The sequence below is a fragment of the Eurypyga helias genome, unplaced genomic scaffold (genome assembly GCF_000690775.1).
Source record: "Eurypyga helias isolate BGI_N326 unplaced genomic scaffold, ASM69077v1 scaffold48531, whole genome shotgun sequence".
In the NCBI taxonomy this organism is placed as follows: Eukaryota; Metazoa; Chordata; class Aves; order Eurypygiformes; family Eurypygidae; genus Eurypyga; species Eurypyga helias.
In genome coordinates, this window is record NW_010233700.1 from 12,667 (window position 1) to 27,276 (window position 14,610).

The following is a 14,610-nucleotide window of genomic DNA, read 5'->3' on the forward strand; positions in this document are numbered from 1 at the left end:
CTGGTACACTCACGGGGTCAGATGGGTGAGAATAACTCAGGTCAAGGTTCTACACACTTACGTGCATCTGCCATGTTTTATAAAACATACAGATGCAAGAAAACAACACGTATTTGGGATGAGTCAAGCGTGTTTTGGCAAGAAGAGCATTTTTGTGAGCTTTTTGTACCAATCTCCCAGCCTCCCTTAAGTGCCAGCATAGTCCACACTGATTTAGAACTTCATTTTGTAGCAGGTCTCCTGTTGAGTCTGGTTCGAGGCAAATGCTTTCTAGCACAAGGGATCCTCTTCAGAAATACCTCACGCGTGTTTAAAAACACTTTGCAATTTCCACGTGGGAACAAAATTACAGATGAATTTGGTTTGTGTAGATGGACAACGGATATTTATTTGGTTGCGTTCCCAGGTGTAATCAACATTATGGAAGAGCTTTCTTTCAAACTAAGCGCTTAGGTTGGTTGTGGAAGAGGTGCAAGCGGGTTTTTAAAGTGATCGAGTGCATCTGTAGCGTTCTTTGTTCTCTTCCCCACTTCTGTCCACCTCTTGCTCTGCATCTCAGGTCTCAAAGTACTTGTAAATCTGGGCGACGTACTGCATCACGCTCTGCCAGTCTGGCCGGTCCGTGTACATCATCTCACTGAGTTCCTGCAGAGGACAGGGACATTGTCAAAGCTTTGTCAAGCACCACCGCAGCCAACACCGCTAGGCCCTCTGAGTAGCTGTGGCTATTGAACGCCACTTCTGCTTCCATTCCAGAGCTCCTCAAAGCCACATACAGTACAAAAGCCCATGGGAATGATCTACTGGCTAGTGCAATTCCGAAACTCGTTAACAAAGTAGTTTAACGGCACGTTACATTCTGAAAAGATTTCCTCCATCTGCAATCAAAGACCAATTCTCTACATAACTTCATTTAATTTGCTGCTTCTTTGCATCTCTTTGGTTCTGTATTTAGTTTATGAGCCCCATATATTTTTTCCTTCATAGTAAACTTGTTTCCCTTGTCAGCCTATTTTTGAGTTTAGAGAAGGCTTTTTAATCAATTTAACAAATTATCCTTCAGTTTCTTAAAACACTAAAACAAGAGGAAAGCAAATGGTCTAAACGACAAGTCTGCCCATGAAAATAAAAATCACGTGGAACTGGCTTTCAAGACGAGAACATAATCAACACTCATTTCAATACTAATGACCTCCAGAAGTTCCTTCACATCTTATTAATTCTATAATTCTACAAATCCCTTCTGGAAGTTCTCCGAACACTATGAACTTTTGGAGCTGATGGTGCAGCCTTCCCTAGCACTATGGGAAGATTTTCAGTGCAAAGTGACTGGCCACATGGCAACCAAGGCGTTGGAACAGTGTACGCAGCAAATCTCGCCTTGCTAAAAGGTTACTCACCAGGCTGGGCTTGATGCCTACGCTTTCAGCAGCTTGAAATGCTAACAGCAGATTTCTCTTCTGTAAAAATAAAAGTTCAAAAGGATCATCATCCAAGTGTGATTCCTGAACCCACCGTGCACCTGGTTCGTCAGTAAGTTTAAATGAACAGGTATATTTGAAAATGGAGAAACACTAGATTCAGTACTTTGACACAGACCCTTTTTTCTATGAGTAAGGTATAGTCACAAAGAAATTCTGTGTCTTTGAATAACTCATCTACTTCTACCCAAGTTAGGGCCCTCCATTTATGACAAATAGGATCTTGTGAAACTGATTACAATTAGGCAAACAACCCCACTGAAGTTCTGTCCGTATTTTGAGTGAAAGGTTTCTGTCAAGAATTCTGCAAGCGGTGTAGGAGCAGGTACAACAAAACTTACTTTATCCTGGCTGTTGAGCTCCTGGTAAGGAATGTGTGCAGGTAAATACGTGTGAAGGAGAGCGCAGAAGGCCAGCCCATCGCTCCAGCTGCTGCTGAAGTTGGTAATGTCAATATTCTGTAAGAGAAAACATGAACCACACTTGAACAGTGCCACACAACAAAAAAATCTCCAAACAATAGTTTTTATGCAGTCATGAAACAAAAAAACTAAAGAGTATTAAAGGAACATAGGTTTAGATTTTCCATTCTCCCCTTTTTCATGTCAAGCAGAAAGATACCAAGTAGGATGGCAAGTTTCAAAGTCCGGGATAAGGGATCATTAAGGAGTTAAACGTTTTTCACACCAGGCCCCAAACAGAGAGACTCTCTCTAATGCTTTGTAGAAGATGAGAAATACCACGTGCAGCACACGCTGCAACTGCAATTTTCCTGTGCTGGCAAGAGGAGGGACTTTGTCAGGTCCCTTTCAATTACAGAATGGCAAAACAGGATTTCTCCAACACCTACAACAGAAGTCACCAAGATCTTTTTAATGGTGTTTTGTAATTGATTTCATGCTTCCTTGTCTCAGGATGTGTAGCAGAGGGATGGATTCAGACAACGAGGCAGTGTAATCAGCATATTTGACCACTTATCTTTCTGATATTACACAGTAGATACATGCTATAAGGAGAATGTCTGATTAACAATTATAACTTGACTCAGCCCCTTATCACAAGTGATATCAAACTGATTAAATACTAGCATAGTTCTCAACGCTAAATAAAGAATGTGCTTATTTGTATGTGAGACAGAGGCTCAAACTTGGCAACTGGAGCAGCTGAACAGGCAGCTTTCCAAGAGCTGGGCAGATGTGCCCAGTCTGCAGTCATCTGCATGACTGCACACCTGCATTCTCATATTCTTTATCAAGCATCTTTATGCAGCTTCTTTCATCTGCACATCCCTGCAGTTCTGTGTCCAGGTCTGGGGCCCCCAGCATAAAAAGGACATGGACCGGTTGGAGCGAGTCCAGAGGAGCCCACGGAGATGCTCCGAGGGCTGGAGCCCCTCTGCCATGGGGACAGGCTGGGAGAGTTGGGGGTGTTCAGCCTGGAGAAGGGAAGGCTCCAGGGGGACCTTAGAGCCCCTTCCAGTGCCTGGGTGGGCTACAAGAAAGCTTGGGGGTATTTTTACAAGGGCAGGGAGTGACAAGACAAGGGGGAACGGGTTTAAATTGAAAAAGGGAGCTTGAGATTGGACACCTCATTTTACCCTCACTGGAGGGTAAAACGTTTGCCATCCTATGGTCACTATGTCCCACAGTCACTAGTACCCCAATCTTTAGCACACCATCTGTGGACCCACACTGCTGAAGACATCTGCACCAGAGATTAACCCCTGGCCCATGGGTCAAGGGGTGCTGAGTAGCTTCAGCCTGCAGCACTCACAGTTACCAGCTTCCTTTGGAGCAGACACACCAGAGCAGCACCTGAGCTGGGTCTTCCATGGTGCTGCTATGAAAAAAACTGGGGAGTGGGGGTGGGGTAGTTGAAAATCTTGCAAGATCATGAAAGTCAAGCCATAAGAGGGGTATTTTTAGAGCATGGTGACATAACCAAATTTATATTCCCTGGCAAAAAGAAGCATGGAAAGCTGTGAGGGTACTAAGTTTGCTGGAACAGCAGTAGAGGAGAGAGCTGTCCAGACTACACTATTCCCAGTGTACTTCCCAGGCTTCTTGCAGCGAGAATGGTTCATTCACTTCAAAAGAAAGCTGATGAGTGAACTACTATACATGCACTGGGAATATTAAGAGACTGGGATCTGGAAGCACACCAGGGAGTGCGGTTATCTGAAAGCACCAAAGTACCCGGTGTGGTTTGTTCCTACGAACATCAAAGTACCTGACATTAAGCAAAGTTAAACAAAAATAAAAATCCAGGCAATGTTATTTAGACAGTAAATGTCTTATCTATGATATTAGTGTCAGACACTGAACACCTGCAAGTCATTAACCTCAGCCCCCCACCCCAGGAACAGGACCTTTGCTTGCAGATAACAGAGCGCCTCGAGAGCCACGGCAAAGACCCACAGGGAAATCTGTGGGTTCTGTTCTCACTAAAAACAATTTCTTGTTTATCTGAGGAAAAAACAACCACCCCATTAGATTTCACTAGATCTTTGACTCCAAGTCTTCAGCAAAAAGCAACAATGACATCATACGCCCTTCATTACAGCCTGAATATGTTAAAATACTGACACAAAATAGTCCCTCTAGGGCTGATGTTACTGTGCCCACAGCAGTGACTCTGTGAGTCATAATTTTCTAAGGCCCAGAATTATAAACTGTAGACATGAATCAGTTTGAAGCTAGCCTGGAACTCTATGGAAGAAAGCCTGCAATAAAGATGACCTTAGCATCAATCTTCCCACCCTCCCCCCTCAGCATACAACATGCCCTCCTCCCTCTCCAAAGTCACTGGTACAGAATGGCACAACAGGAACATGCCAGAGTGGCTCATCAATGAATATAAACTTAAACACTAAAAGCAGAACTAGTTAAAATAAACATATTGAATAAACTAAAGGGAATTGCCTACAACAATGCTGGAGGGGGACTTTTCCCCAGGGCATGGAGTGACAGGACAAGGGGTAACAGGGTTAAATGGAAAGAGGGAGATTGGGATTGGATGGACATCAGGAAGAAATTCTTCGTCGAGAGGGTGGGGAGGCACTGGGACAGGTTGCCCAGAGAAGCTGTGGATGCCCCATCCCTGGAAGTGTCCAAGGCCAGGCTGGATGAGGCTTGGAGCAACCTGGTCTAGTGGAAGGTGTCCCTGCCCATGGCAGGGGGTGGGACTGGGTAGGCTTTAAGGTCCCTTCCAACCCAAACCATGCTGTGATTCTCTGAATTGCCTTGTTTTTAATTTCAGCTCCCCCTTAACTGGCTTGGCTTTTTGCAATCCATCCTGCTTATCACTAACCAGAGACCCACACCTCCTCCACAGACCACAAGTCTTACGGCTCAGTGTTTTTATGTGGTTATATTTAGACACAGATGGCCCAAGAGGAACCTCCTTTTCATAAACCACATCTCTGCAAATCTGAATTCTGACCTTTCTAATGTAAAATCTCACCAAGGCACCTTCAAAGGCAACTTGCAACTATTACCTACACCCACCCATCTTTAAAAACAGCTGCATGAGACTGCAAATCTAATTTGGATTTATTACACCCTCGTTGGCTGGGGACACGCTAGCAGCTTCAGCCAAAGAGGTTCTATCAAAGGAAGCATATAAGCTTCGAGCTCTGGATAAGCAAATTCTAAATACTTCCTAAGAAGCAATACAAGTGAAGAGCAGCTCCTTTTAGCATGACCTAACCTTCTGAGCAAACAAAAACACTCCAGATCATCTCCAATGCTCCAGCAAAGATACAAAACATCTGGGCAATCTACTGGAAATAGGGGCGAATTAGAAGTGCGGTCAGGTCCAGTTAACACGGGTGAAAGGCATGAATGCCTAAAATTAAAGACTGCCTGGATTCTTCTGTAATTACAGGGTGCACCCAGATGACTTGGACAATTGCACACAGCCATTTGCAATGGGTAGCTGCAAGTCTAAAGTGATCTGCATATCACATTTAGTCAATCTACTACAGGAACCTCTCTGAAGTCTCTTACAAATCTTTTTCTCTTAAATGGAATACACAATAAAGTAATGCCTCTTGATTTAAAAAAAAAAAGAATCCAGAATAACTTGTGTTTATTGTATAGAGATTAAGTGGCTAGCCAGGATTGGGAAGGAAGCCAAATGACCTTCTATCCTCCAGGCTGTATTAATGTCCCTAGCTCCAATGGTTCAGGCAGCTGCAGTCTCCATAAGAATCATCTTAACCTTTCCTTGAAACTCTGTGTTTCCATCCCCATCATCCGTATCTTAATAGTTCTACCGGCCACATCAGTAAGTCATGTATCTCACTGCTGAGCACACGTGTGTGAACCAACACAGCTCAGATAACAAAATGCCCTGTGAAAATGCTGGTGAATTATGTAATTACAGCACAGTGAAATAATAAGGAACTGGTGCCAGCTCTTTAAAGGTTATCCCATTTATTACATTCCTTTTTATAACAAAACCTCATTTCCCATCACATTCCTAGATTCTATTTACTCCTTGCTCCACTGCTGCCATGGATGTTGCCTTGGGTTTACTGTTCATCATTTGCTTCAGCAGTAATTAGTGTGAATTAATGAGCCTCCTTAGCATGGACAAGACATTAGAAAGAGAGCTTATGACTATATTTTTTTGCAAAAGCATCAAGCCTCAGTTGACTACAGTAGTCACATGGAGCAGGGACATTTAGAAAGAGGAAATTGAACGACGTCATGCATCCTACACAAAGATTTTTCATCTCACAACTATGTGAGTCACTCAAAAGCCAGAGACCTGAGAAGATACCAAAAAATCAGGCATGTCCATAGTTCTTTATTACCTTTCCTAGTTGAGTCAGACTGGCAAGAATAGGTAGCATGATGGTCTCTAAAGTTCACATGCTCAGAACAAGCTCATCTGACAGGAGTTGTCTCAGACAACTGAGTAAATTTTAAAGCCATTCTAAAACGATCTGTGGACTCTTCTTCATGGGGTATCGAGGAGGTCCATGACCTCTACAAGGCAGCTTAGTTGTAGTATTTTGATTATGAAAAAGATGTGGTGCTGCTGTAGGTGAAATTTTCATAAGAATAAAAAAATGAAAGTAGTATCAAATGGGAGATATTTAAGGTAATACACGACAAAGTGATTATGGGACCTCTTATTTCCTGCACTTGCCAGGTGAAAAACAGTTACTACTGACACTGAAATCATCACTGTAACTATACATACGAGCAACCTCCCTAATGAGCCAAACAGCATCCATTCGTGCCCATCAGTTCTACTGCTCCCAGCACTGTGTGGACTGGACAATGTACAGTGCAATGTTGGCCACTTTTTTTAGGTTTTATTTGCATTTTAGTACATCAAGACTGATTTTTTTTTAAATTAAACCAAGTTCTGGTGAACACGGGTTAAGAGTAGCTGCTGGCACAGTGCACATAACACACAGTGAACGTACTTGAACCTTTCCTAGGCAAATAAGTTGTTCTGAATGCAAATTACCCCATGACAACATTCTCATTACTAAGTCATCTACTTCAAAGGTCTCACTAAGGGCTAGTAAAGTAACAAGGTTTGTACATATTCCTCATTTTGGGTCTTCATTTATCACTTTGCACAACAACTTCCACAAGAGAGAGAGAATACGTACAACGCTGAGCTCTCAGGGAGCTGGCTTTTTGGAACACAAACATACAGGACCAGCGAGAGCTGCTATAATCAGAAGCAGTTTCATGGACATCACAGGGCCATATCAGAGATGAGGTAATGGTGACAAAAGATATCTATCAAGTGTGAGTGGTACTTCTGTAATTTACACCACTGTCACATTCAGTGAGTGGGCAAAATGAGCATTAATTATGTCTGGAGAGGCAGATTACACAGCAAGACCAGGAACTAACAAGTTCTTATCGTCGTAATAACCTCATCAGATATTAAGGACCCCTTATTTTGGCTATGCAACTCTTTTCTGCTCTTCAGTATAAATTATACTTGCTGTGCCCACCTGCTGAAAGCCACCTCCCTGCTCGCTACACAACTGACACCGTACCGACTCGAATAAATGACAGCACTGCTGAATGCCACAGAGAAGGAACAGACTGGGCTGTGCTCCTTCATTCCCAGGGCTGCAAGAGTGAAGATGCAGCAGCACAGCTCCAAGGACCACACAGATTCTCTGGGGAAAGAGGGAGAGAGGGGGAGGAACTAGCTCGCCAGTGTCCAAGCCAGCAGCACAGCTCCTTCCTGCCTGGAGCCCTGGTGCAGAATTTCTAATGACCACATTGGCTGCTCCCACAGCTATTTAACTGATTGAGCGATTGAGAGGTCAGAGATTAGCCAAATCCTGGAATTCCTGGGCGGAGGGGTAGGCTGCCGACTGCAGCAGGCTGGAGGTGAAGGATGGAAACAAGGTGGGGAGAGGTCTCAACAGCAAAGGATATTCATGGAACAGGCAGCAGGGCTCGGCTCTCTCCCGGTTAAATTCAGGGTTTGGAGTTGTTCCAGCTGGGGACCAATCAATCCAGTGTTTTCACTGATTGTCACTGCATCCAGGCAACACGAGGAAAGAGTCTTGGACTTTGGGATGGATAGAATGTAAATGCTATTTTTAAAATTACCCAGCAGGATAGAAAGCTACGTGTGAGAGCACTGCATGGGCATTTATTTTATCCCTCCAATCAAGAGGCTTGTGTTTGTTTACAGAATAAAGTCCCTTATATGAAAAGAGGTAGAGCTTGGCTCAAATTATTTGGCTACAGTGGAGAAGCACTTTTATGCACTGGCATCACTGTGAAGGGGGCTTGCACGTCGGGTAATCAACCCGATTATTCCCAACATGCCATGGTTTGGCTGCTGCATCCATTTTCCAGATCCAACCCTGGATCCAGCTGGGATGTACAGAGAAACTGCATGTACACATTCAGCTGTAAGTGTTTTTATTTAGAAAAACATTTATTCTGGGGGGAAAAAAAAGGGAATATCTTGAAATTTTAAGCTCTTATTTTCATTAATTAAAAACTCTCAGGACTGCCCTTTTTATCAGAGCATCTTTCCAAATATTACTAAAACTCATCATTATCCAATGATATCAATATCTCTATTTTAAGAGCTAGGGAAATTAAGGCAATGGTATTATGCAAGACTGCCAAGGTCACAAAGATGGTCCAAAGCAGACTTGGGAGTAAAATTCCTGACCAACTACTTGTCAATTTTTATTTAAACACAGGATAATGCCTCCTACCTCAACAGCTGTTACCAAGATTCCCTTCAACTTGCACATTGATAGGAAAGGTCTCTCTGAAGTCAACATCCTCCTCTTTGGCAAAAATCATAGGAACGGAGAGACAGAAATTTCACCCATTTCTTAGGGACTCACAGAATACACTAATAACTTCCTGGGAAAAGCCGATTGCTCATATATCCTACTTCTAAATGTGAAAATGCTACCAAGTAGTGTGGATGCGGAGCTCTTAGTCAGCATGTGGACCCACTCGTAACAGAAGAGATACGCTAGCATGTGGTACTTCAGGGTAAGCGTCGTTGTTCGCCCAAAAACAACTGTGGCATTAATGGTATTGGTAAACGTTCAGACAGACAGCTTTTTCCTGCTTGCTCAGCAGACTCTGGCCATCAGCCTCTCATCTGCCACACCAACCTGTGTGCCTGAGAAGGGAAATCTTACCAGCCCTTGCCAGAAGAGATACTGTGCCCTGGATGCTGCTTAGAACGAATGGACGGCTGCCATTTAAATCTGGAGGGGTTGTGTGCCGTGGTTTTCTTCACCCACATCAGACAAACTGGGAGTTATTTGTTTTGCTGTTAATCTTCAGCACACAAGAGCACAGCATGGTGGGAATCCAGCCCTTGCAGACTGCATGCATGTAAACTGTACAAAACAGCAGATAGGATTCACCTCCTTACCCGGATTTCACTTGGAAGGGTGGACAGAAAACCGTACATCCACTCTTCGGTGTTACCGCTGAACTAGCAAATGTCACCTAGCTCTCGTGACTGATTAAATATTTAGACAGAAACCTGGTTAATGTTGATATACCAGTGAGAGATCGATACAATTTGGAAACATATTGAAACAGTTTTACAGTACTTGTTGACACAGACACAAAAAGTCATGTAGAAAAGGGTAAGAGAATCACTCCCATACCCAAGTGTACACCTTGTGATTAAGGAAGAACTGGGTTCTTTCTTGCATTTCTTCAGGACAGTGCACAGCTGTGCTGGGATTCTCAAGGCTTTAAAACTAAGCTCCGCTATATTAATGTCAAAGGGAGCGTTTGACCGATTGTTTTACGAGCCAAGCCCCAGGAATTATATTCTGCCCAGGTTCAGAGGCTGAGAGGGTTGATCCTGGGTTTTGCCCCATTCAGCTCTGATTCTTTACTACAACTGTGAGCCTGAGCACAGACCCTGAGGACTGGGGTAGCATTTGCAGTATGATCTGTCCACTCTCTGTGGTCCAAGATGGTGCATAACTGAAACGAGGCAGAGTACTCAGTTGAGACTTAAAAAAAAGATTGAGACAGTCATTGCTTACGTAGAAAGAGAACGTCAATTACCCACATGACGTACAAAGAAATAACAGACTTCTTGTTTCTAAATATAACCCTTACGTTTCCAGAAGAAACCCTCAAACACGAACATGTTAATGTACAACTGGCCTCAAAGGAACTTTCGGATCTCCTATAAAGCTGGGTCCCACAGCATGCAGCTCCAGGAATACGCCTGCTTGAGGCAGCAGCAGTCAAAAACCGGCCATCCTAGCCGGCTGTCCTAGTCCGCCTCCCTAACGAGAATGCACTGGCCCCATGACCACTTGACCAACAGGAATACGTTAGGTCCTCATCAGCCTATGTACAGTTGTACATCTTTGGGCCACACTTAATCTGTGTTGGATCTCATCCAGCCAGCAAACAAGTCAAGAAAATATGAGAAAAAGCAGGGGATAATATCATGGAACAGGGCTTGAGAACAAAGAGGATATGGAGGAAATACTGTCTGGTACAAAAAGAAAAGGAATGCAAATTCCTGTGAGGAAAAGAAAGCCACAAATTCATAAACAAAAAGCTAGTATTAGTCTGAGTTTGAGCTGAATACAAAATGGTAAAAAGTTGTATATTATATCCACTGCCAAACCACTAGTCAACCAGTCCCTTGCTATAATTACTTGACACACAGCAAATACTGCAGAACAGCCTTTCTTTTTCTCCCTAAGCTTTTGCATCTTTGCTACACAAAGAATGCAGAACGACACAGAGACACCAACTTTTACACAGTCTGATATACCAGCTTGATGCTTCTAGTAGTAAAAGCACTCGGAATTACATTTAATGACTTTTACATTATGTTCGGAAGTAATTTGTTTCCAATTTCTGTCTCTCAAGGCTGGAATAGCCCTAATAGTGGGAATACTTGAGGGCAGCATTTTTTTCCTGTTTGAATAGCTGAGGCTCTATACAGGAAAGGCACTTTTATTAATATATATATCGCTAAGACAAAGGTTGAAGATTTTGACTCCTCTTAATGCCGATCTATATTTCTGGAAACTACGGAGGCTGCAGTCTCCATCAAGATACTTCATCAGAGCCCTAAAACTGTCTTTGTTTTAAGAAGAGGAAGCTTCAAAAAAACCCAATTCACAACTTTTGAGGCGAATATTCAGAGTGGTTGGGCATACAGATATTTGTATTTTGCTAATTTAGACTAAACAATACAATGACAGAGAGTATCACCCTAAAAATAGTTCCTATGCACTCCTAAGCATTTCTACAACTGCACAGTGTTCCTGGGACCTACTGCAAACTCTGAATAAGGCACGGAAACAAATAATTTCCTTCTAGCTTTGCTGGTACTTGCTACCTTATTTTAAACAGAATAATTAAAAGGAGATCTTTTCTACACGAACTACTTGTACTACAAGAAAGCTACACAAGAAAGCTACACAAAGATTGCTCTGGTTAGTAGTTTCTCCACGCTGTTCAGATTCCTCCACATGGTGTGCAATCGGATCTGAGGCTGGTCCCACAAACACTGTAAGACCAATACGAACTGATCAGCCATCTCATATTGGTGTCAGTGCTAACAGGGAGCTGTGCCTCTTCTCCTGAAGATGCCCACTGCCTTTATCCGTACGCTGCTGCACTGGCACTGTCAGAGTCAGGGAGATGAGAGATTGCAGTGGCTTGAATGCACAGGTCGGGAATATACAGAATATAAAAATATTCAGATCTATAGCTGTCATTTCCCTTTGTCAGTAGTAGAACATTCCTCGTCTCTTCCTATTTAGCATTCCTCTACTTAAGACAACCGCACAGTCTTACTGTAAAAGCTGGTGGTTCTTCAAGAAGTGGATCCCAAAGGGGTCCTGTTAGAGCAAATACAACTTGATAAAACAAGTAACATGATTGTGCACTGGAGAAAAGAGTCTGTCTCAGATTCTCTTTTCCTCTGTGCCATAGGATGCATGGGCAGTGGTGGAAAAAACACAAAACCCAGTTCTTTTAAGCAAACCATGTTCATTGACATGGTAGCAATTCTCTTCTCTCTCTGGAGAGGGTATATGTGGCAGAAACAATAATCCTCACTTCTAATGATCATGGGTTAAGTGCCTATTGATGTTCCGTGTTTTCACAATACATCTGTGGATCATAATAGACTTGATCTAGAGAGGTTTGGCCCCTTGACAAATGGTCTCCACAGAGAGCAAACAGAACCAAGGCACTTAAATAGCACCACAGTCACTAATGATATGATTATGGAAGGTGATAATGCAACAAGAATGAGTCTCGGCAGCTTCCAGGAGTTACGACTCAGAGCCTATTAGGAAAGAGGCATACAATTTCTACTTCACACTGTTGCTATGATGTATAATCTTTTTAAATAAATGAAAAAAAAAAACCACAAGACAACAAAGAAGAAGTCATATACACATAAATAACTTATTCTCAGCAGGCTTTGTGGTTTAAAGGACTTGTGCTAATTGAGTTCCAGAGCCACAGAAGCAGTTCTCAAGCCTGGTCATCTCATCACCCTACATTATACACCATGATGTCAACAAATTCAGAGAGTCAGAAGGAACAGTCTGTGTACATCTGGCAAAAGAGATCACGTGCCAGTGCACAATTCTTATAGAGAACCATACATTGTATTAAGGTTGGTTTTTTTAAGGTGGAGATTTTCCTCAAGGGGGTTTTGCACAAAGCCACTGAGCCCAGAGCGTTCTTTCTCAGTTTCACTACAATTCTTTTTACCGCTGAGATTTTTTTAGCATCTCCCCTGCATAGTTATTCAAAATAGATGGCCAAAATGCCAGATAACATTCACCCAGGAATTGAAATATGACAGTTGAAAGTGTATGATCAGTCATGCCACAGCTCATGCAATCCCACTATCATATTCTTTTCTCCTAGCCACTGAACTGAACTTCCACTTTATTTTCATTCTAGTGCTTCTGTTTTCATGTTTTAAATAATTACTCTGTCTTCTTAGCGTTCATATCTCTTTGGTATCAAATTACTGTTTAAATATGGATCTTAGAAATGACATAGCAGAACAGAGAAACATAGAGGCTTTCATGTTTCCCCTCAGTTACTGTAAACTCAGGCAACTTCTTTTTTTAAAAAACAAACAAAACCCTCCAGGCCACTACTAATTTGTATTGCACGTGTCTCAACTCCCCCCAGTGTCCCTCTCTTGTTTTATGAGATTGCCTCCTGGGGAACGCTGAAGTTCAAAGCCAGGGAATGTTCCCACTCTATGCAATGCAAGGATATATGCCAGGGGCAGGATGTAAACTTTTCTCTATAGTAGAAGCCTTGTATGGATTACAGCATTTAAAAAGTGGAGTCTTGTGTGCTGGTCCCTAGGTCTTATCCCCAGATATCTTTTTAGATCACTAATCCAGCTTTCCTCAGGGAATCTGGGACATGGGTAGTAGCTGCTACTGAGAGTACCAGTTATTCTAATCCATTGTGATCATTCTGTTTAATGAAATCTGGTGTCTTCATAATTTAAACAGAAAGGAATCTCCCTCTTCCTCGCCAGCTCAGATCTGGAACTGTAACTAGGCCTCAAAGGTCTAGTTTAGCCACTGAAAAAAGAAGTTAGGCAGCCAAGCAGCAAGTCTTTCATTCTGTCATTCCATTGCATCACAGAGCTGAAATCAGTTTGCAACCAAAGTTATCTGTGGTTCTGGGCTTTACGTTAGAAAGAACATGACAGATTATACTGGAATTTCACAGATGATGCCTCAGACAGGGTTATTATCTAAGGAAAAGAAGTCATGCACATCATTAGGGTTCTGCTCCATGGAGTTCATTACCTCATTCTCTCGACTGCAGTGGCTAAGGCAGGAAGGAGCATGATGTTATTTACTCCACTCCAGTTCTTTGTACTCAAGAATGATAAAAACTCCCTGTGGAGCTTAGTATCAGCCTTATCGCAAGAGTGCCAGGGTCTGGCAAAAGCAAGTTCAAGAAGAGTTAGTGAACGCACCACAAAGAGCAAATGGGAATGAGAATCTCGTGAAGAATGTCCACGAGATAATGCCTCTAAATGAAGCTGGGAAGACAGAGAGGCAAAACTCTCACCATAAATCAATGCCGCATTTGACCTTTGGTTTCTCTAATTCCTGTCTAGAGATGCTACGCTCTGGGTAATAAAGCCTCCCACCACATGACAGTCTGAACTTCTCAGATACTCCTGGCTTACGCAGTGTTTGTCAGAGCTTTACAAGTGCTGAAAACTCATTCTGCTGCTTTAGAAAGAGTAACAGCAGAGGACAGCCATGAACAGAACAAAAGCCTCATCAGAGCAGGAACCAAAACGACACATCACCTGGACAGTCACGTAGCAACAACACTCCAGCAGCCATATATAAAGCAAAGACTTCCACTGTCCCCTGAAGCATGGACAGACTTTTCTCCAGAGACTTATACTAAAAGGAAAAACAAACAGGCCTGGCTTGCCTTGCATACCTCCTGGGTGGCCTGCTATCTGATACAGTTAGCACCGCTACTTGGGTTCAGTACAGAAAAACAAAACTCCTCTTCTGTTCTACCACAGAGGGAATATTTGTCGCTCTCAGTGCCAGTCTGGTACCTACAGAGTCAGGACAAGCCTCTATGTTTGCAAA

The 14,610-nt window shown here is 42.8% G+C and overlaps 1 protein-coding gene across 1 annotated transcript in view; it reads right to left on the reverse strand.

The window, feature by feature from the left end:
* Positions 1-289: 289 nt before the first annotated feature.
* The window catches only part of LOC104517211 (cytospin-B-like), a gene marked incomplete at its 5' end in the record, with an annotated part of 31,879 nt that continues 17,558 nt past the window's right edge, over positions 290-14,610 (reverse strand). The window contains 3 exons of the mRNA XM_010161798.1: positions 290-645; positions 1,401-1,460; positions 1,823-1,939. Coding sequence (XP_010160100.1) covers positions 556-645; positions 1,401-1,460; positions 1,823-1,939 — 267 coding nt within the window. The remainder of the gene's footprint in view (positions 646-1,400; positions 1,461-1,822; positions 1,940-14,610) is intronic.